Source organism: Podarcis erhardii (assembly GCF_964252035.2).
Source record: "Podarcis erhardii genome assembly, chromosome: 6".
NCBI classification, from domain to species: domain Eukaryota; kingdom Metazoa; phylum Chordata; class Lepidosauria; order Squamata; family Lacertidae; genus Podarcis; species Podarcis erhardii.
The window spans coordinates 14,489,327-14,510,216 of NC_138510.1; the positions used below are offsets into that span (position 1 = coordinate 14,489,327).

The 20,890-nt window shown below is 40.4% G+C and overlaps 1 protein-coding gene across 1 annotated transcript; it reads right to left on the reverse strand.

Annotated features, from left to right (window-relative positions):
• Window positions 1-6,082: 6,082 nt before the first annotated feature.
• Window positions 6,083-20,816, reverse strand: RAB22A (RAB22A, member RAS oncogene family). The gene is made up of 7 exons (XM_081868153.1): window positions 20,462-20,816; window positions 16,683-16,762; window positions 14,647-14,728; window positions 9,932-10,003; window positions 9,742-9,848; window positions 8,700-8,809; window positions 6,083-7,493 (listed from the first exon to the last, which is right to left on the reverse strand). Exons 1-7 carry the CDS (start codon window positions 20,495-20,497, stop codon window positions 7,396-7,398), a joined length of 585 nt encoding a protein of 194 aa, XP_081724279.1. The 5' UTR covers window positions 20,498-20,816; the 3' UTR covers window positions 6,083-7,395.
• Between the last annotated feature and the right edge of the window lie 74 nt (window positions 20,817-20,890).

A 20,890-nucleotide genomic window follows, 5' to 3' on the forward strand; every position in this document is an offset into this window, starting at 1 on the left:
ATGTGTTGATTATTGAGCAATAGGGTGCTGAACCAGAACAGCAAGAACAGTACCAGAAAAGTGATACTAACTATTGGACAAACCTCCCCTACAGTCCAACAACCTATTTGTATAGTGCTAATCATATGAAATCTTACCAAACCCCTCTGAACTGCCACCAGCGTTCCTGACACTTGCAAACCTTTCCATTTCGAAGCACCCTTTATTAATGAAGTTGTGTTGGAACACATGTAACAATGTATTAAGACCCTTTTAGTCCTGTCCCTTACTATAACAACAACAAAAAAGTGAGCCAATTTATTCTACAGTACCTTAAAATGTTATACCTGCTACAGCCAGTTTTCATCCGAATTTGAAACAGTAAAGTTTGTCCTGGGAGACCCACGGAACCTCCAAGACGACAGAAAATATGGTGGTTATAGCATATTGCCTTCTCAAAGCTGAGAAAAGCATTGCATGTCAGGTCCAAACTTACATGTGGGCTTTTGCAGCTGTGTGCATATCTTGGGCAACTACAACCAACCATGGCTTCCTAGCATGTGGTCATTAAGCGAACTAAGGAAGTTCCATAGCTCATTGATGCTGGTTAGCTCAGTTGGTTAGAGTGTGGTGCTAATAAGGCCAAGGCCACAGGTTTGATTCCTGCATGGTGCATATTCCTGCTTTGAAGGGTGTTGGACCAGATGAGCCAACTCTAGGATTCTACCATTCTATCATACAGCACATGAATACTTTGAGACCCTGGAACTTCTAGCTAAAGGATCTTTGGAAATATCTCAGGCCTTGGGAAGGACCTCTGCCAGAGATTTTGGAGAGCTGCCATCACAGTAAGTAACAATCGGCAAGATTAGGGATGTGGCCCTACAGATGATTTGGGATTGCAACTACCAGTATGGCCATTAGTTCCTCATTTCTGGGCTAGATGGAGAAATAGTCCAGCAGAATAGCAGGAACATAAGATGCTGCTTTTTACCAGCTGACTATTTGTCCATCTACCTCAGTAAAAAAGGCATCACCTCCTTCTTACCTGATCACTTTGTTATCTGGAGCCTTTTGCGTGCATACATGGCTAGTATGTTTTGCAATCTTTGTGCAGGCTTCAAATCCTGTACAACAAACTAGAGCAGATTTTGTTTTCCTCATCGCCCCAGCTACATTTCTATAGGCAACAGTGCTTTTGCTATGCAGTCAGAAAACACGCAGGTGGGAATGAGATGTGAATATCAATATCATTATGTTATCTTCAGGGTATTTTATGCCAAGCTTTTAAATAGCTTGGTTCCGGATGCATGGTTCTATAGCATGAAAAATTGAATATAGTTATATATGGATCCAGGAAGAAGAGAATGAGAATGCCCTATTGGTGATTTCAGATGAGAAAAATCAATTGCAGGCATTTATTTAGTGCTCTGTTCTTGCTACTCCCAAGCAAGAAAATGAATTATGATCAAATTTTGGAAGTTTCTAAGCACAAGCAAGGAGAGCTTGACATTACACAATAACATCAATACAAGGGAGATTTTTTTTTTAAGTGACCGCACAAAAGCCAGCCAGTCGACATTATTTGCTGGGATATTTCCTAAATTTTGTTTAGCCTGGCTTGCTGCTATTTATAAAGTGAAACTACAGACAAGGGAGTGGCAGGTTGTGCAGTTCAAATGGCAGCATGCCTGCTGTAAATCAGCAATTCCCCCCAAGTTCATCTAGAGGAAGACTTGCTGATCTAAGATGCTAAAAATAAGACACCTCTCCTTAATACACAGGAGGAACACCATCCAAAAAACCCCCTTACCTATTGACAATGCCAGTTTTCACCATTGCAATATCTATGAAGCTCTATTCCAAGCTGTGGTAGGGCATGTTTGCACTGGCCCTTAAAGCCCATCCGTGCCTTGAGGATGGGTAATGAACAAGCTCCCCTCCTCTGCCTTTGGACCTGGTCAATATCACATTTAACATAATAAAATGAATCATCATCATGAAAAGCCTTTGGAAGACAGCTTCCAAAGCATCTGAGACATGCACTTTTCAAACATCATAATATTAAAGAGGTCAAGAAGCCTGATGGGAACTGGCTTTTGAATGCAAAACATTTGGTCTCTCTACCTATATAAAGGAATTAAGCTTCTACTGGGAATTAAAGAAATGACATAGCAGCCGTGTTAGGCAATGACATATTCTTATTTTATACTTACACCTTGTTCTTTGACGGTGGCTTACATCTAGTAGTTGCGCTTGGTTTGTGTTTACAGGTTCAAACCTTATGCTCTCCCTGGGACCAGCTGGGGCCAACATTTTATAGGAAAAAAGACCATACATTAATAGTGGAGTACTTCAGAAAGCCTCAGGTTTAACCCCTGACTCATGGGCTAAGAAAGAGTTGTACTCAAGGCTTTGAGCATTAGAATAGCTAACACTGGACTAAGATAGGCTAAAAGTTTGACTCAGTCTAAGGCAGCTCTTTATGTATCTTGTGTTGCCACTACAGCTGCAAGGGAGAAAATGGTATCTTTAAGTACATAGCTTTGGATTTGTCAAAGGACTAATAGAATAGCTCCTTGATCATGCGTGTGGCTGGTAAAGGTCCAATTGCGGACGACTCTGGGGTTGTGGAGCTCATCTCGCTCTATAGGTCCAGGGAGCCGGCGTTTGACCGCAGACAGCTTCCGGGTCATGCGGCCAGCATGACTAAGCTGCTTCTGGTGAACCAGAGCAGTGCACGGAAACGCCGTTTACCTTCCCGCTGGAGTGGTACCTATTTATCTACTTGCACTTTGACGTGCTTTCAAACTGCTAGATGGGCAGGAGCTGGGACCGAGCAATGGGAGCTCACCCCGTCGCAGGGATTCAAACCGCCGACCTTCTGATTGGCAAGCCCTAGGCTCTGTGGTTTAGACCACAGTGCCACCCGCGTCCCTTATATGGCAGTTAGCTCTGCACAAAGTTGGATCAACCCTGCGGATAAGGATTAAAAACAACAACAGCAAAACAAGAATCTATGTGGGTGTGTTTTTTTAAAAAATCGAATTAACCCAGCAGTTGGGACGGAATGCATAAACACCTTAAAGACCAATCAGTAATGTGAATCACAACAGACAGATGACTCACATGACTTAAGAGGCATCCTTCCATAAGTCCCCGGGGTTGTGCTTAAAAACTCCCCCACCAAACAAACAAAAAATTCCATCAAAATAATGATGATATTAGCATTTGGACTATAATTTGCAACAAAAGCTCAGTATTTCCCTTCTCCCCTCCGTTCTCGTTTTTCAACCCATGTTAGGCAACATAGCTTTTTCAAGTACAGTGCCTGGAATGTTTTAGATATTCTATTAAGCAATAAGCTCCCAAGATGCATTTACAAGTTCCACTTTTGCTGCAATTTCTAATCTAAAGGGTCATTTTGCACGAAGGTGGAAATATTCTGCCTACTGTTAGGGACCATTACTCTGTTCAGTTGCAGAAACCTCAGAGGCTTTGCATGCACTTAAGGCTGCAGTTCTGCAACACTTATATAAGTCCAATTGAACTCAATGGGGCTTGCTCTTGAGAAGGCATACATACATAGGATTGCTCTGTTAAAATGGTCTTCACTCTGTAGGAGTATTTTTGAAGCTCACCACATTAGTCTTGGACAGAACCCAAATTCCTGACCTCTTTCCAAATAGTTGTCTTCAGCTCGGTGTTTAGTAGAATAAAACCAGCTGTGTAACTTTTGGTTTCACATTGATCTGCATGCCCTCATTCCCAATGTCCCACATCTAATTTACATCTTATTTTTCACTTTGGCCAGGTGTCAAATCCTGCTGGGGTAATGGATTGTCCTGTGGGATGGGTGTTAAGTCCAAGAATGTCACCCTTCCAGTACCAGATGCCTTTTTTGTTTAAGCTCTTGCAAGTTCTTTCACAATACAGGTATGCTGTGGCATGCAATGAATGAGAGACCATAAGGCACGCAAGGACAACACAAAGATAACCCACACATCCCGCAGAGGGTAACTACTATGACACAGAATTAATGCAAGATTTTTGTTGCCACATATTTCATTCCAACAGCTAAATGAAGTGGTATAATTTGAACTGTTTTAAACCAGAGACAGATTTAAGCACAATAGCTGAGAGGCTAAAAAGACCCCCAGATGTTTACGGAGCAGACGCTGAAGCTCAAATATCTATCAATTTGCACAATTTGAGATAAGAAGACAGCAGTGATGCATTGCAGACAAGCCCTTTTGCTCGGAAATCTATTAGGATTAATATTTAAATGATTTTAATGCAAATATTTGATTAAACAAGTCCAGTGAACTCTAAGGCAGGTTAACACACTGGCAACGTACCTGATAACTTGGATAGGGAGATGCTTTGAAACACTGCCAAGACCAACAGCTTGTGAGTTGAAGTGTCACATTGCATAACCATGTGGTAACAGAAGACAAGGATATAGTAACAACTTTAAAAAGATGCTACTGGATGTATGTAAAGATATTCTTCTTTGCACAGTAGGTGAAACAAAAAAACTAGTTATGCATAATTGAAAGAAGGGAGCTATTTGGCATCACAATGACACCAGTGAACTGTGAAAGCCACACTGGAGGACAGTGACAAGATGTTATCACTGTGCAGAGATAAATTAGGCTGCTATGACTGTAATATGGGGGGGGGGGGGAACAGCCTACTGCTTTTCTTTCTTTGCACAAAACTTACTTTGACTAAGCAGTCAAGCACAGAAAAGTACTTTAGCACAGCAAAGGAACCCCCCTCCAATTGGAAAAAGGCCATATGAACAAAAATATAAAGCTTTAACAGCCACCAGTTTAGACCAGCATTTTTACAACTCGGCACTGGCACACCTATCCTAGATTTATGCGCTACCACGCTGGGATGGAATGGTTTGTCCTAAAGTATCTACGGAGGCAACCTGCTAATGAACTGTAATTTCATAACCTGTTATAAAAAAAATTAAGCACACTAACTGGGGACTATTAAGTACTAACAAGGACCTGCATGCCTGTACCAGAGATTCTCATTCTCCCCTTCCCAACAAAAGCTCATTGCACTGTACTGAATGAGGTATCAGAATTTCAAGGGTAGTTTCTAATGAATGCACTGTAAGATGCTATCAGAAGAGGGAACTCTGAAGCCCCTGCTGAAGTCCAATACAGCTCTTTGAAATGGAGCCATAAGGTTCTCACTTCACTGGACTATACTAGCTAAGCTGCCTTGAAAATGCTATGTAGAAAAGTTACCATTACATCCTTGACACACTTCCATTCAGTATAGTTTGTGCTACTGAATTGGCTGGCAGCATTACCTTTGCCAGAACCTTGAATAATCAAGGGTACAGTGCCAGTAAGGCACCCTGAATCAACTTGTGATATCAATCTGCTCCAAGCTATATTTGACTAACCCTAGATGCCTTCTGCCAGCTCAGAACTCTTCACACCAGATTACAAAGCAGAGTCAGCTGATTCTTGAAATTAAAACAAAGAGAAGACAGGCGCTGCCAAGCTAGTTGAGGTATGGAGCGTGCTGCAAGTTTCAGTGTTAACATATATGCACATTTCATTTGGAATAAATGCCATGCTTCAAGCTGGATTTGTTGCAAACAAGACCTTTAACATGCAAATTAGTACTTGCTAGCACTGTGCAGTGATGTTTGCACAATGCAATATAACCTTAGAACTTTGAACGCTAGAGAGAAGTTTCACTTACACTCTAAACCTTAAAGTTAGCTTGCTTATTCGGACAGAATAATTCCACTCACAGAAGTTAACTATAGTAGTTCAGTTGTGTTAAGAATTGGTCTGAATAATATGGTCTAGTATTTTGAAGTGCAAGCTGTTTCATTTCCTATGTATCCTTTGAAATTTCCTTCTCAGCTGAAAACACTTAAGATGGTAAAATGCCAAGCTTGAGTTTGGGAACAAGCCACCATAGATGCCTCTAGGAGCATCAAAAATCAAAGCCTTATGGCTTATTTTACACATCGTGAGTTTATTAAAGTGGTTATATTCTCAAGGGGGAGAACACACACACCTTTGCACTGGCAGGCTGCAACAAAAATAAATAATAAGAAATAGTATAATAGGGCAAGATTAATTTATAGTTTAATATAAAATGGAAACACAATACAAAGCCAAAAGATAATCTGCTTAAAAACAAGATTTAAAAAGAGTTAAATCTTCAGGATAGGCCCAAGAGCAAGGAGGCAACGATCTACACTGCCCTACACAACTTGGCTTTGGATCCCTGTTTCTGTTTTTATCATGTAGAAGTGATTTGTTCTGTAAGCAAACCTCAAACTATACGCACAGCAACCTCTACTGGACAGAGAGAAGAGTGTTTTCCAGTACCGTACTAGTAACACGAGGATGCCTGATAAGGCAAGGCCATCTGTGTACAGGCTGGAGTCCACAGCAATTCTGATCTGTAGACTGTCCCCCCCCCCACACACACCGCAGGTGAGGGACTGAAAAGAAAAGAGGTCATCCATGGCACTAACATAATTTATAATACTTTAGGCATTGGTCTCATAAATAAGAGAGTATAAAAACTTGCTCATGCTAAGCAATTGGGAGTGCCCCCTATTCAACATGCTTGTTCTAAAACGACTGACAGCAACTGATGCCTGCCAGTTGTACTCAAGTTCATTTTGGTCAATTTCATCTAGGGTTTTTAATGAGAAGCCTACTAAAAAAAGGTTTCTATCTATTTTCTTCTATAGCAATTAAGCATAAAATGGCAAGATTGTCTAAGCTCTCCCCGCCCCTCCCCTTTCTGAACACATCTTCAATATCATCAGTAAATAATAAAAGTGCAATTAAGGTTGGTGACTGGATGGGTTGATTTGGTCTTTTTATCAGCTTCATGATTTTTGCAGCTGTCTATTAAATCAGCTGCTCATTCTGTACTTTGGAGAAGCAACCATGAAAACAGTAAGGCTTATTATAGCAACAATGACGAGGAGTGTAGAACTGCATTAAGTTCAGAGCTAACATTTCTATCCACAGGGCTTGCCCACTCCCACAAAGTGCTAGTGTCCCTTCCCTCCCTCATGAAAAAACATAGCAAAGTTTTGTTTATAAAAACTATGAAATATTAAGTCTTACAATCTGTATTTTGGAGTTCCTTTCTCATGAGGCTAAAGAAGAAAGTGAAGATGAATTCCCTTTGAGTACAAGAGATAATCCAGACGTTGTATGCAAGGAAGCTGTCCAACAGCAGGATGACTGCGGTCTCCTCAGTCCGTAAAAGCACGCCAGAACTGGCCCATTTCAGGGTCTATGAACACCAGGCAGATAGGAATCCAATACGAGTACGATATACCCAAAATAAACCCAGAACTTCCAAGGCCAAATACTTTATAAAAGCTAGTCTGGTATATGATCATATCAGTCAACAACAGCTGCGTTTTGTCACTGAAGGCTGTCTTCTAAGTTTGAAGCCCTTACCGCTAGATGGGGGGTTGGTATCTGTTGATGGAATTCTACGACCTACAGAGAGAAAAAAAGCAGTGTGTTATAAGAGAGACTATGAGACACCTTTCCACATTCTCCAGAGTTCCCTGTAGTTTAGCCTTATGAGTAGGCACAACTCATCACTAACTAGAAGACTGACAGGCTATGACCACTTGAAAGAAATTTCGTAGGTGACAATGCTGAAAAGTTATCAGTGAAAACCATTTGCAAGCAGTTCTGATATTTGTTTCTTAAGAAATATATAGTTTATACTGGTAGAAAAATTGTGCTTTTTTGCCTTAGGATTAGCATCTAGTCACTGTAATCAGAATCACTGAATGGAGGGGAGAAGAGAAACCAGATGTTCTATTGCTCAAGGAGATTTCCATTGTGCCAGCGGTTGAATAGCACTGGATGCCAAACTAAGTTTGTACATTTTCTGAGCTAAGTAAAGAATACCAATAGATAACTCTGCAGTTATTATTTCAGCTGTTTGAAATTCATCTTTTAAGCTGCACAATCACTGAATGGTTACGGAGCACACTTTTTGCTTCGAAGAAAAAAAAATCACCTTGCATACAAAGGATTTAAATGTGGCATGCTTTACAGATGCACAATCAAACACTGAAAAGCCCAATCATCTTAATTCTATTAAATTATAAATAGTATTGAGAGGGTGGTACAGAAATATTTATCACACAATCATTACTTAAACACAGGGTTATTCAATTAAACCGAATGGCAGCACATTAAATGCAAAATTGTCTTGTTGAATTTATTACAAGTGGTCTATCCAAATATATTAACCACAATAACTAAATTAAGCCTTCACTTACAGTATTCTCTGTCTATGACAATGTGGAATCTAACCTGAACTGTATCTTGCAGGATTGTATGAAAAACTGCACATGGGATTAACTGTTAACAAAGTATTTCTCTATGAATTTCCAGGCCTTTCTCCCCTTGCTGATTTCAAATGAACAAACTTGGTATCAGTGTACTTCTTGCTATTGATCCATCAAGCACAACAGAAGGATATAGAGGGTTAACACTCAAGCATACAGAAGCTCTGACATGAATGACCCAAAGCAGATCATATAGCACTTTCAGTCCCTATCAAATGGTGACATACGTGACATCACATACAACTGGTAGAAACAGAACTTCAAGCCAAAATACTTGTCAGGTTTCTTTTTGTTAATTGGAGATTGGCTAGAGAAATCCCAATGCTTTGATACTTACTAATTTCTATGAACAGTTCATTTATGTTTATTGCATTTTTTGCACTGGTCTCTACAAATATTGCGTGGATGGAATCTGCATAGTCTTTAGCATCTTTTTCCATGACTTCCCTAAGGAGAAGAGAGAGAATAGTATAAACAAGCCATACCAATTTTTAGAAAAGAAAAAGTAGGTGCAATTCAATACAGGATTAAAATCTCTATCAACAACTAATCTAAACCATGCTTAAGACTATGTACTTGGGAAACATGCTAATAAAACCAAAGATTTTAGTATTTTAACTTTTTGCATGTTTTTAAGTATTGTAATCTTCTTGAATTTATTGTTCTATATTTTTGTAAATCACTTTGAGGTCCCCTCCCCCTTACAATCAAGCAGAGTATTCATTTATGAAATAAGTAAGATTCCTATATAACTTAAGTCCAGGTGTGAGCACAGCCTCCATTAACACTTTCCCCTCAAATTTCACACCTGGAGCATAAACTTTGTTTCCAACATTACCAAACCATTAGAGGAGTTAATTCAGAAGGAGGACAGAATGGTTAGAGACATTGCAACCACCCACGATTGCACTGGGGCTCACAGCCAAGTTCTCTAACATAAGCTTTACATTGTTGTAGATATTCAAAGGCAACCCTATTCTATCAGCAACTTGTCTGTCTTCCCTTACCCAGTTACATCAGTCCAGAGCTATTGTCTCAGGCACCTTTTTCTCTAGCCTCCCTTTCCCAAGAGATCTAATATCTTAATCTTAAGATCTTAATATGGTGCCTGCCTCCTGCCACCCTAGCTTGTTCATTCTAGATGCAGCCCACACAGCACCCCCTCCAGGGCTTCCATCTCTGAGCCACAGGCGGCAAGAGTAAAATTCATGTTGTGAGCCAGTTTCCTTCCCTGCTAGACTTTAATAATCTTGAGAATGTACCTGGTTCAATAGTCAGCAATTTATAAAACCCAAGAGTCTCAAAATATTTCTGAAAATTTCTAACTACAAAGAATGACCGCAATAGCAGGCAGCGATATAAGATGAGGGTTAATTTACCTTACATCGTTAAGATCACATTTATTTCCAGCAATAGCAACAACAATATTGGGAGGTCCATGCTGTCGAAGTTCTTTCACCCAGTTCTTTAATGTTGAAAATGTTTCCTATGATTAAAGTGATGGAATTAGCAAGCATGTTAACTATTGCCAATAGATAACTTTTTTTTGCAAAAAAATATTTTGGTTACCTCTTTTGTGATGTCATAAACTATAATAGCTGCTGCAGAACCTCGGTAGTACATCGGTGCTAGAGCACGGAACTGCAAAGAGAAGAAATATGTAAAAAAGGCTCCTGGGTCATATTAAAGGTCATACGGTAAAAAACAACTTAGGTCTGGGACAAATGACATGAATGCCTCATAAAGAATGAATTGTACTTATTGTCACATTTTTATTTTACCCTTCCGTCAAGCTCAGTATAGTGTGCATGACTCCCCCTCCTATTGTATCTTCACAACAACCCAGGGTAGGCAGAGAGAGAAAGTGACTAGCTCATGGTGATTCAGCAGGATTCAAAGCTAAGTGGTTATTCAAACTCAGATCTCTCTAGTCCTAGTGGAACACAACAGGTGGTTAACCCACAGCCTGCACGTGGCAGCAAAAAATTGCTTAGCAGCATGAGGTTAGTGATTTTTCAGCCACCCGGCAAATTGGGTAAGGTAGGAAGTATATGTGTGTGTGAGTGAGAGAGAGCAAGAAATAGAAGGGTCCTGTCCACCACCAGTGCCACTGCCATGTGTGGGACTTTGGGGCAATGAAATTGCCCAACTGTGCTCTACTCGCTATGCCACATAACTCTGAGCCATAACAGAAACCTCAGCCAGCATTCGTATACTGAGGAAGGTGCGTAGAGAGGGGCGGCAAGGAGTAGATCTCTGCCTTGTGTCATATCCAACGATGCCTTAGAAAGCAAAACATGAATACTTTATACTATCTGCGATAGTGAAGTTAAACTATACAATGGTAGTTAAGCAGAACCATTTACTTTAAAGTTAAGAGCCCAGGAACAAAGGCTGGATACCATTTAAACAAAGAAGCTTTCCCCATCCATGTTTCAAGCTCTCACTTGTCATTTTGCAAATGTTCTTACCATTTATTTATTTTTTGAATTTGAACTTGGACGTATCCAAGAGCACACCTTTGAGCCATGCTTACACTCCCCCACTACCATCTTTTTGTATACAGTGGTGTCTCGCAAGCCGAAAAGAATCCGTTCCGCGATTCTCTTCGTCTAGCGGTTTTTTCGTCTTGCGAAGCAAGCCCATTGACAGTTTAGCGGATTAGCGCTATTAGCGGTCTAGCAGCTTTTAGCGATCAGCTGTTAAGTGGCTTATCAGCGGAACAGCTGATAAGCGGCTTAGGAAAGGGGGGGAAAGCGAAAAAAACGCGCGGGAACTCGCAAGATTTTTTCATCTTGCGAAGAAACCCCATAGAGAAATTCGTTTAGCGAAGTGCCTCCAAAACAGAAAACCCTTTCGTCTAGCAGGTTTTCCGTCTTGCGAGGCGTTCGTCTTGCGGGGCACCACTGTACTCAATCCTGAATACTGAAATGCCATCTCTGCAGCATGAGCCATGACATGGAGTGCATAGAGCTGTTTTTTTTTTTTTTAATCAATCTGTGAAGCTGCTCTCAGTAAAGGAGTAGAGCCATGAAGCAACTGGTATCTTCACTAGAGCTGTATGAACAGTTGCTTTCTTACTATTTGTAAGCCTTTAACAGTGTACACAGACACTGTGCATATGTGATGTGTAAACTTCAAACACCATTTTGAAACCTTAAAATAGTTTACGACAGCACTGGCATTTATAAGTAAAGGTGTTGTTCGTGAAACTCATGAAGCAAACCTAAGTTTTCCTAGTTATGAAAGCTCACATAACAAGTGTCCATGCTGCTTTGTAAGCCATATGTATTCTGACTCAGCAAGTGCGCAGAGCACCTATAGAGGGACAGCATAAAATAGGAGTACAAGATATTGCGTCAGGGCTCAGTGACTCATCCTAGCTGGACACAGGATAGCACTCTTATAGCCAGGTATAGATCCTAATGCCTGTCCCTGGTCCTCAGTATAACATTCATCATCAAACATATTGCACATTTCAGCATGAGCTTTTATAAGCCACCCACTCCAAGGGTTAAAAACAGAGTGCTGAATGTGGCGACAGAGAAGCAGTAAAAGTCTGCTCTTCGTTCCTAATGTAAGTCCTCCCCTCCACACACATACTGTCCATCACAATAATGGGCATTTTGCTAGTACAGTTAGGGAAACTGCATATCACATTAACTGGAACATGGAAGATATTAATTTGCACTTCCCTTTGTGTTCTGGTAAATCTAAACTCTAGGAGAACAAGCTCTAGAATGCATTATTTAAGTTGATGCTCAATTAACAGGAAGAAAGAGAAAAGATTTCGTAACTAAATTCATGTTTCAGACTTACTGCAAGCATGGCGACTAATAAAAAGTAGTCGACGGAAACACCAAGCTACTTACAACAACAGCAAGCAACTGTTTCACATCCTAGTAGCTAAACTATTTTGAGAGGAGGAGTTCTGGAATACTAGGCACAGGTGTTTTAGAGCATGACAGAAGACCAGACAGAAAGACAGAAAGGCATACAGATAAGCAATTTTGAGTTGCACCTTTTACTTAGAGAAAGAGAGAATACAGTGGTACCTCGCAAGATGAATGCCTCGTAAGACGAAAAACTCACAAGACGAAAGAGTTTTTCGTTTTTTGAGTTGCTTCGCAAGACAAATTTCCCTATGGGCTTGCTTCGCAAGATGAAAACGTCTTGCAAGTTTGTTTCCTTTTTCTTAAAACTGTGCATTCACTTCGAGGAGCAACTCATAGCACGCGGTGTGGTAGCCTTTTTTGAGGTTTTTGAAGACTTTGGTGATTTTTGAAGCTTTTCCAAAGTCCGTGCTTCGCAAGACGAAAAAATCGCAAGACGAAAAAACTTGCAGAATAAATTAATTTCGTCTTGCGAGGTACCACTGTACTCTTGTTCGAAAGGGATTACGCTGGGTAGAAAATGAAGCTGGCAATTCTTTTGAAAAATAATTAGAAGCTCAGTGAAGGCAAGGCTTCATCCATAACAGACTAGTGAGAAATGCACAGGAAAGCCGATAAAGGAATAAACTCAAAATCTGCAGCAAAGCAACTAAAGATGTACTTCATAGAGGTGGTTTTAATGTGAAGTCAGTACCCAGTATGGCCTTTCAGGAAACAGAGAACTGGATATTACGTAATGTGGATTAATTGTGAGGCAATTGTTTCCTTGTTCTCTGATTTCTCTCTTGGAATTAGATTCGTTCTGGCCAAGGCTTTGATCACCGGCTGGAGTGGTAGGCAAAGGCTGTGGCCTGTCACCATCCCAATAAGCCCTATAACGTTTTCTTCTTTGTTATACCATGCTGTAGGGTAAAGGGAGAAGACTGCAGTGCTGAGTCAGAGCACTGACAAAGGATCATGTTATTTCCATTGCAAAAGTTGCAAGTTTTACTCCAAGAGTAAAAATAGAAAAGAGGATATGCTTTTTCCTCTCTTGAAAGTACTGCACAATCTGAGACAATTAGTTAACAGTTGACATGTAGCTGGTTTGATATAAAGGGTACAAAGCCTGTGTTCTTGTACTGCTTAAAGAGAATAAAAACAAAACTGAAGAGTTTCAGTATTAAATGAAAATCCTCTGCCAAGCAGCTATTGGCCAAATGTTTGATTCCTCAGAAGCCGAAAAAAGAAAAAGAAAAGCCATTCAAAGGAAGTCACCCAATATCTGAAGTGCACATTTTGTTTCAGGTACAGTGGAACCTTGGTTTTCAAATGTAAACCATTCTGGAAGACTGTTTGACTTCCGAAATGTTCAAAAACTGAGGATCAATGAGCTGGCTGCAAAGTCAATGGGGAAAATGGAAAATGCGCCTTGGAAGCTGTTTGAATTCCAAGGTGTGTTTGAAAAACGGAAGCAATTACTTCAGGGTTTTCGATGTTTGGGTTCTGAACTGTTCGGATTCCATGACGCTCGAAAACCAATAGTCTGACTCAGTAGAAGGCAGCTTCCTATGTTCCTAAGAAAGCTAACAGCTGACTGGGTATGGAGTCAGGGGCTGGGGGGAGGGGAGGGGATTTAAGAGGCAGCACATACTAGCAAGACAGAACGCCTTATGGAAACAGGACAGGTTAAGGAGTGAGGACATGGTATTGCAGATCTTCAGTTGGATGTGGTGGGTGGTGGAAAGAATGTCCCATCTCTACCTTCCAGTCCAACAAAATGGTTTGTGAGAGGCTTATGCTTGCCACCAACAACTGCCCTTGATTTTTAACACTTCCATGAAAGTGAAAGCTCTACCAATAATGTGTCAAATGATAAAGCTTGAAATGCAGAACGTTCAAGATCCCATTGTATGCAAAAATATATACCCTACATTACTTTCAAGCTCTTGTCAGTCATAGAAAATTTTAAAAAATATATAGTTATGCAAGTCAGAAAATTGGCTTCCAAATTAGTTTAATGCAGGATCATTCCACCACAGGAACACAGATCATTAACTATGTATTAAAGGCTTAATTGCTGCCTATCACCTTTTCCTGTACATTACAATATGCATGCATCTCAAACAATCTATCATGTCACTTTCCTGATCTGAGAAACCAGCCATGCTGAATTATAAACAAAATCTTTTAATCCTTGGAATGAATCATATATTTAAAATTTCATAAGAAGTAGACAAATTTAAATCTAGAATGTACAATGTATGACTCCAGGCTTTATCTCAATATACAACTTCTTGTTGGGGTAATCAGAGGAACATGTATTATAGCCATCCATGGCACATTAATAAAGGCTTTATAATGTTTCATCACAACTTTTTGCAAATAAAAAGTAATGGGTTATCTACTTACTCGTTCTTGCCCTGCTGTATCCCATATTAGGAATTTATGCAACTCATTCTGATACTGCACTGTCTTTGTCATAAAAGATGCTCTGAAAAATATTTAATACATAAACGTATGAGAAAATCCACCACCTTATAACCTTCCCCATTCATAAATATTAAGGATCATATTAATTCCATTGTACAGAATCCAGATAGGTACAACCCTCACATGCTGGCTACATAGATCCATTATTTTAGACATGGAAGGAATAAAGTTTGTACATTTTATCTTTTCTCTATCTACTGATAAAAAAGCATTTATTTAGACAGGAAAATGCTGCAGGCAACAACAATCCAATTGCACCTTAGAAGGGCTAGTGTAAGAAGATAAGCTAGATTACTCTCTTTTGGATCGTTGAGACAAACAAAATCAATTTGGTTTCAACAACAAGAGGTCACAAACTGTACAAGAAAGTGAATAGCTGCACGCTTAAAACGTAACCTTGCTGTTGTGATAAATCTACAAGGATGGTGGCTGCGGTAGGGGAGAGTCAGGGATTGAAGCTTGAGGATTTCCTTAACGGTCTTCTTAACCCCCCCCCCCCCAATTCAGGCACTACACATTGTGCACTGAAACTGTAAAAGCCCCTCTACACCTTTTGTCTACTAATACAAAATGTTCATTTTATGAAATGTAAAATAGTTTATTTGCAAAATCAAGGTGGGCAGTCATCCTACATGAGTCAAGAACAATAGCCTAAGCTGTAAAAACAGTCGGTTTCATGTTTAGAGGGACCAACTTTTCTACATCACAAATCCACTTACACCGATCTAAAAGAGTGATATGTGAAATGAAAGGAGTCTCAAATAAAAAGCGGAGCTTTTTGAATTCATTGATGCTATCAGATGGAGGAAAATACAAACTGCTGTGAACTCCATTCTTGATCTGCTCAGGATTGTTTACTATTTAGAAGCCACTTTGAAAATTAATATTTTACTTGATACACTGGCCATTTTTTTTAAAAAAAGGAATGAAACTAAAAGTTGTAATTCTACATGATTCAGGTTCTGCATATCTATGAAAACTGTGACACATTTACTCAGACAGCATCTCAGTATTAATGGCTGCTAGCCAAGAAGGCAAAGTAGATAGCTTTAGAAATGGATGTGGATCCAACTGCCTTTGTGGAAATGGAATTGCCAGATGCCACCCCCCACCCCCGTTTCCCAGCTGCAAACTAAAAAAACTCACAGGGTTGTTCTAAGAAAAAGAAAAGAGCTGCTGATTCTACTGAAAAATATCTATACAATTAATTGTGGACGACACTCTTTTAATAAAAGCTAAAGTGGCTTAAACAAATGCTTAATCTTCTCCCAACTGGGCTGCCGCTAAATTTTCCCCGTGGTCTCAGGCAAGTTTGTAAGTCATGTAGGAATAGTGCTGGAACTGTACAGTGGTACCTCAGGTTAAGTACATAATTCGTTCCGGAGGTCCGTACTTAACCTGAAATTGTTCTTAACCTAAAGCACCACTTTAGCTAATGGGGCCTCCCGCTGCCGCGGGAGCACGATTTCTGTTCTCATCCTGAAGCAAAGTTCTTAACCTGAAGCACTATTTCTGGGTTAGCGGAGTCTGTAACCTGAAGTGTATGTAACCCGAGGTACCACTGTACTCTCAATCTCTTAACTGTGGTGAAAAAGGGTTCAGCATTAGATCAGTACTGGTCCCAGATTACTGACTTCTACTTTCCTACTTATCTGCCATGGAACACACAGTTTACTTGGATTTTAGCATTTGCATCAAACTTTATACTCCTACATGAGACGTTTCTATGCACAAAGTTCCTACATTGAACTGAGCTGGGATAGGATAGCCCAGTTGGCAAAGCACAAGACTCGTAATCTCAGGGTTGTGGGTTTGAGTCCTACATTGGGCAAAAGATTCCTGCATTGCAGGGGGTTGGACTAGATGATCCTTGAAGTCCCTTCCAACTCTACATTCTATGATTATATGTTTAGTGCTTTATCTCCCTAAGTTGTTAGTTTCGTTCACTGTCTCACCCAATTGTTGGATTGATGTTGGGATCAAAGCTGTCTTCTACAAAGCGCCACACAATGCTTGACTTGCCCACACCAGTGTCCTGAAAGTAAAATCAGACAGACAATTTAAAGACCATTTAGGCATTGATAGTAGAACTTAAGTGATTTTTGAAGCAATTGCAGTACAACCCTAAATTTTGATGAAATGGTAGTTTCCTTTCTCCTCAATGTTGATATTGTGAAAAATAAAATAAAAAGTATTACAACAAGTAAATAGATATGTTTAAACCTAAACTAAGCTGTTACGATTCAAACATGTATAGGAAATAATCAAGAACTCAATCTCACATTTTAAGGTAGTAGCTAGAAGTTATTTTCCTCTCCTGAACTATGGGGTATTACAATACTTAGTTTTACTAGAATGAACTCGGCAGAACATTTCCTTCCAACTTATCATACGATTGTAATGTGCCTGAATGGTTCCACGACCACTCCCTATAATATAAATGTGCCACAAACAGAAAGGAGTGAACAACTTCCCTGCCCGATAGATGGTGTAGTTTGGGTAAAAGCTATGCAACTCCAGCAACTAAGTTGAACAACACATTGAAATGAAGGGTGATCCTTCTCCAATTAACTATCTATATGAGGGAGGTAATGTGAAAAAGAAAATTAACCATAAGATAAATTATTATTTATAGCCAGAGAATGAAACAAAGCTTCAAATATTGCTGACTTCCGGGCAAAAGAACTCCCCACATTTGATTTCCAGCTGCATCAGTCTGAGATAGTCTATGAATCAGCAAATGGCAATCCCTGCTCCAAATCAAGCCAACTGAAATGTGCTGCCTGGCCTCCCCAGGCTAGTTAAAAAGTAGTGTGAAGAGACAGATCTTGCCAGAAAGTTATCCCTCCTTTTCTCAGGTGGCCCACTGATAAGACAAGTTGTGGACAAGGGCTCCAGAACAGAAATGGCGAACTTTGATATAAATCTGTTTAAGTGTCATACAACTGTTTTTCTGTTTGTTGTAACAAAAAGTTAGTCCTCTTGAATTTACCTATGTTAACTTTGCTTAATAAAATCCTCCCTTTTTTTACTTGACTGAACAGGCAGTAGCTTTTCAACCTCTGATACAGTTAAACAGTATGGAAAATTTTCAGTTATTTTACAAAAACTTTTCTACTAGTGGAGAAGGGTAAAATGTATCTTAACTATGAACAAAGAACACGCCTAAGCTTCCTAAAAAAGCAAACTCAGTCAACCCCAGCCTGCAGCAAAGCAGAATAGCAGATGTACAACCACATCTGCAACCCTACAGCTTGCATCAGTCCAGGTGGAAGGTGTTTTGCCTTTATTTTTTGGGTAACTGAACTCTAGGCTGGTGCAGCTGAGAATCAGGCCCCTTGTGGGATCCATCAGGCTTTGAATCCTATGGATCCAAAGCAGCTGTGCACTTGCCTTGTTTTTTTAAAAAATATGTATGCATTTTCAAATTTTTGTGCTTGCCTTTTTTTGGGAGCTTTCTGAATGCTAGTGGTAGCTTCCTATAGAGACCTCAGCTCCAGCACTCTGCCCACTGCCTTACCCTAAGCCCCTTCCCCACCACAGATTCAAGGATTAGGACTGAACTGAAAAATTGCTTGTGAGATAAAGAACTCCATACCTATTGAAAACTGGTCCTCATAATTTTAGGTTTACTATTGTGCACCTAAGTTTAACACAATACACTGTGAGCTACTTCAAAGTAAGTTCCACTGACATCAGTGAGACTTTCTTCTAAGTGACAAGTATTGAGCTGTAAATATATAACCAAGTGGTCATTGCCTACTCCAGTCCAACCAATGGCAGTGCTGGATTTTTCTATCCAAGACTGGACAGTATTTTCTACATGGATGCAATACTCATGGATGTTCAACTGAATATATGGAAAAACTTTCTGACAGTAAGACCGCTTTGACAGTAGAGCGGTCTCTCACCAGAGGTTGTGGACTCTCCTTCCTTGGAAGCTTTAAAGCAGAGGTTGTAAGGCCATCTGTCATGGATACTTTAGCTGAGATTCCTGCATTGCAGGGGGTTGGACTAGATGACCCTTGGGTCCCTTCCAACTCTACAATTCTGATTCTATGATCATATTAAAAAGCCAGCATTAGATAATGCCATGATGCTTCCATGCTTTCAGTGAATGTGCATCACTATGGAAACATTTGCATTTGCATGTTTAAGAGAAGCAACATTCTCTACTCTATGATGTGTATAACAAACAACTTAAACTCAAAGGTGCTAAACTAGTTGGAGAGTTTCTGCAATGCCTCTTACTCATACAGCCCCACCCTATTTAATGAAAGGCTATACGTAGTTCCAGTAACACACCTGGAAGAATACTAAGGAGCTATGAACAGACTAGATAGTTTGAGCTGTTTCTTCTTCAGTACTGTATAAATAAGGACAAAAAAATCAACTAGGCAAAACTCCATAGTTTAAAGCATCACAGCCATGTATGGATCTTAAACGTATGCTTATACGGTTTCATTGTGACAAATGGCAAATTTTGAGAGGAAGTGGTTTAAGTCTTGTGGACAGCCTGTGCCATAAAAATCCAATAACATGTCTAAACATTCAAGCTACTTAGTAATTCAAGCTACTTAGTAGCCAAAGATTCTGGAACTTGTGAATACTACTGTCAGAAAATATATGAAGAATGTACCTTTTCCAACATTCTTAAATTTTAACACTTGTTCGACATATACTACCAACCACAGAATGGATTGAAGGGGAAAAAATAGCAGATGTCAATTTTATCTCATCAAGCCTCTTTTCTCCATCATATACAGAACAAAGCCTATTTCTGCAAAAAATCAATCAATCAGGAAGAAGGGAAAACACACCCTATGTTTGATTCAATGCTGCAAAAAAGTATTGTGAAAAGAGGGAAGTCTCTGAAACTTTGGTTTCTATCCTTTCTCCTACTCAGAGAGAAAGTATTTTACAAAGCAATCCTATGCACACCTACTCAGAAATAAACTGGAGTTAGTCAGATGGAACTTTCTCTCAGGTAAGCATCTAACTATAGGGTTAAATACTTCCTCTCTCTTTTACAGCAAAGGATGTTGTTTATCCTTAGAAGATGTCAATAGAGGCTTCTTCTGTTTGCTTATTGGATTCCTGTCCCTATGTTTTGAAACTCAAGTTGTGCAACAAACAAACAAACCCAAGAAGTTTCTTGGTTTTTAACAAGGGGTAGGCGCGGAGACCATCCAGCGAGGAGGATAAAGGGGCAACAGTTTTCATAACTACGAGCAAAATACTTCTCGTTGGCAGGAAAAACATCACACACACACACACATAAAATGTGTACATCTACTTTGAAGTAAGCCCTATTGAAGGACGTGGGGCTTACACCTGGCTCGGAAACGACAAAAGCGGTATCGCAGCGAAACAAAACAGGAATAGCTGCAACCGAGTTCCAACCAATTCAAAGCCACAATCCCAAGGTGGTGGTGGTGAACCTCGTTGTATCACATTTGGACTTACTTCCGAGTAGACAGGAATGGGATGGTAGACCCCATCTCCCCCGACACCACCCCAACCCCCTGGTAACTATATAGGTTCAGGCGTGTAGGAAAGCCGCATTTGAAAGCCCCTTTGTGGAAAGTGGGAGCTGATGGAAAGAAGAAAAGGCCAAATTTCCAAACCCTCTTTCTATGGGGATGGGTGGGTGTGGGTGTGTGTGTGTGCAGGGGGGTGTCAAGGGAGACCCTCGCCACCTCTCCATCCCCAACTTCCCTCCCCTGTTACTTACCCCCAGCAGGCAAACTTTGAGCTCCCTCAGAGCCATGGCTGGGGAGGGATAGACGGCTCTCTCGTCGGGAGCGCAGCAGGCACAGCCCGGGTAGCCCCTCCTCGGAAAAAGGCGCACATCGGGGAATTAAAATAAAAAAAAAAAAACGCCTCCTCCTCCTCCTTCTCAAGTCTACCCTTCAGGCGAAAGTCTCCCAGGGATAAAACGAAGGCGTGGGAGGATATGACCCCAAAATAAGAATTAAAAAAAATCAACTCCGAACCGCCTCCTCCCTCAGCTCCAAGTCACAGGTAAAGAAAACAACCCTCCTCTTCCTCCTCCTCAGGCTCCACAAACCGGGCGCCATCTTGGACGGCCCATTGACAATCACCTGACCCAGACTCCCCACCCCTTTCGGCGACACTGGGGGGGGGAGGAGGAAGAGAAGGG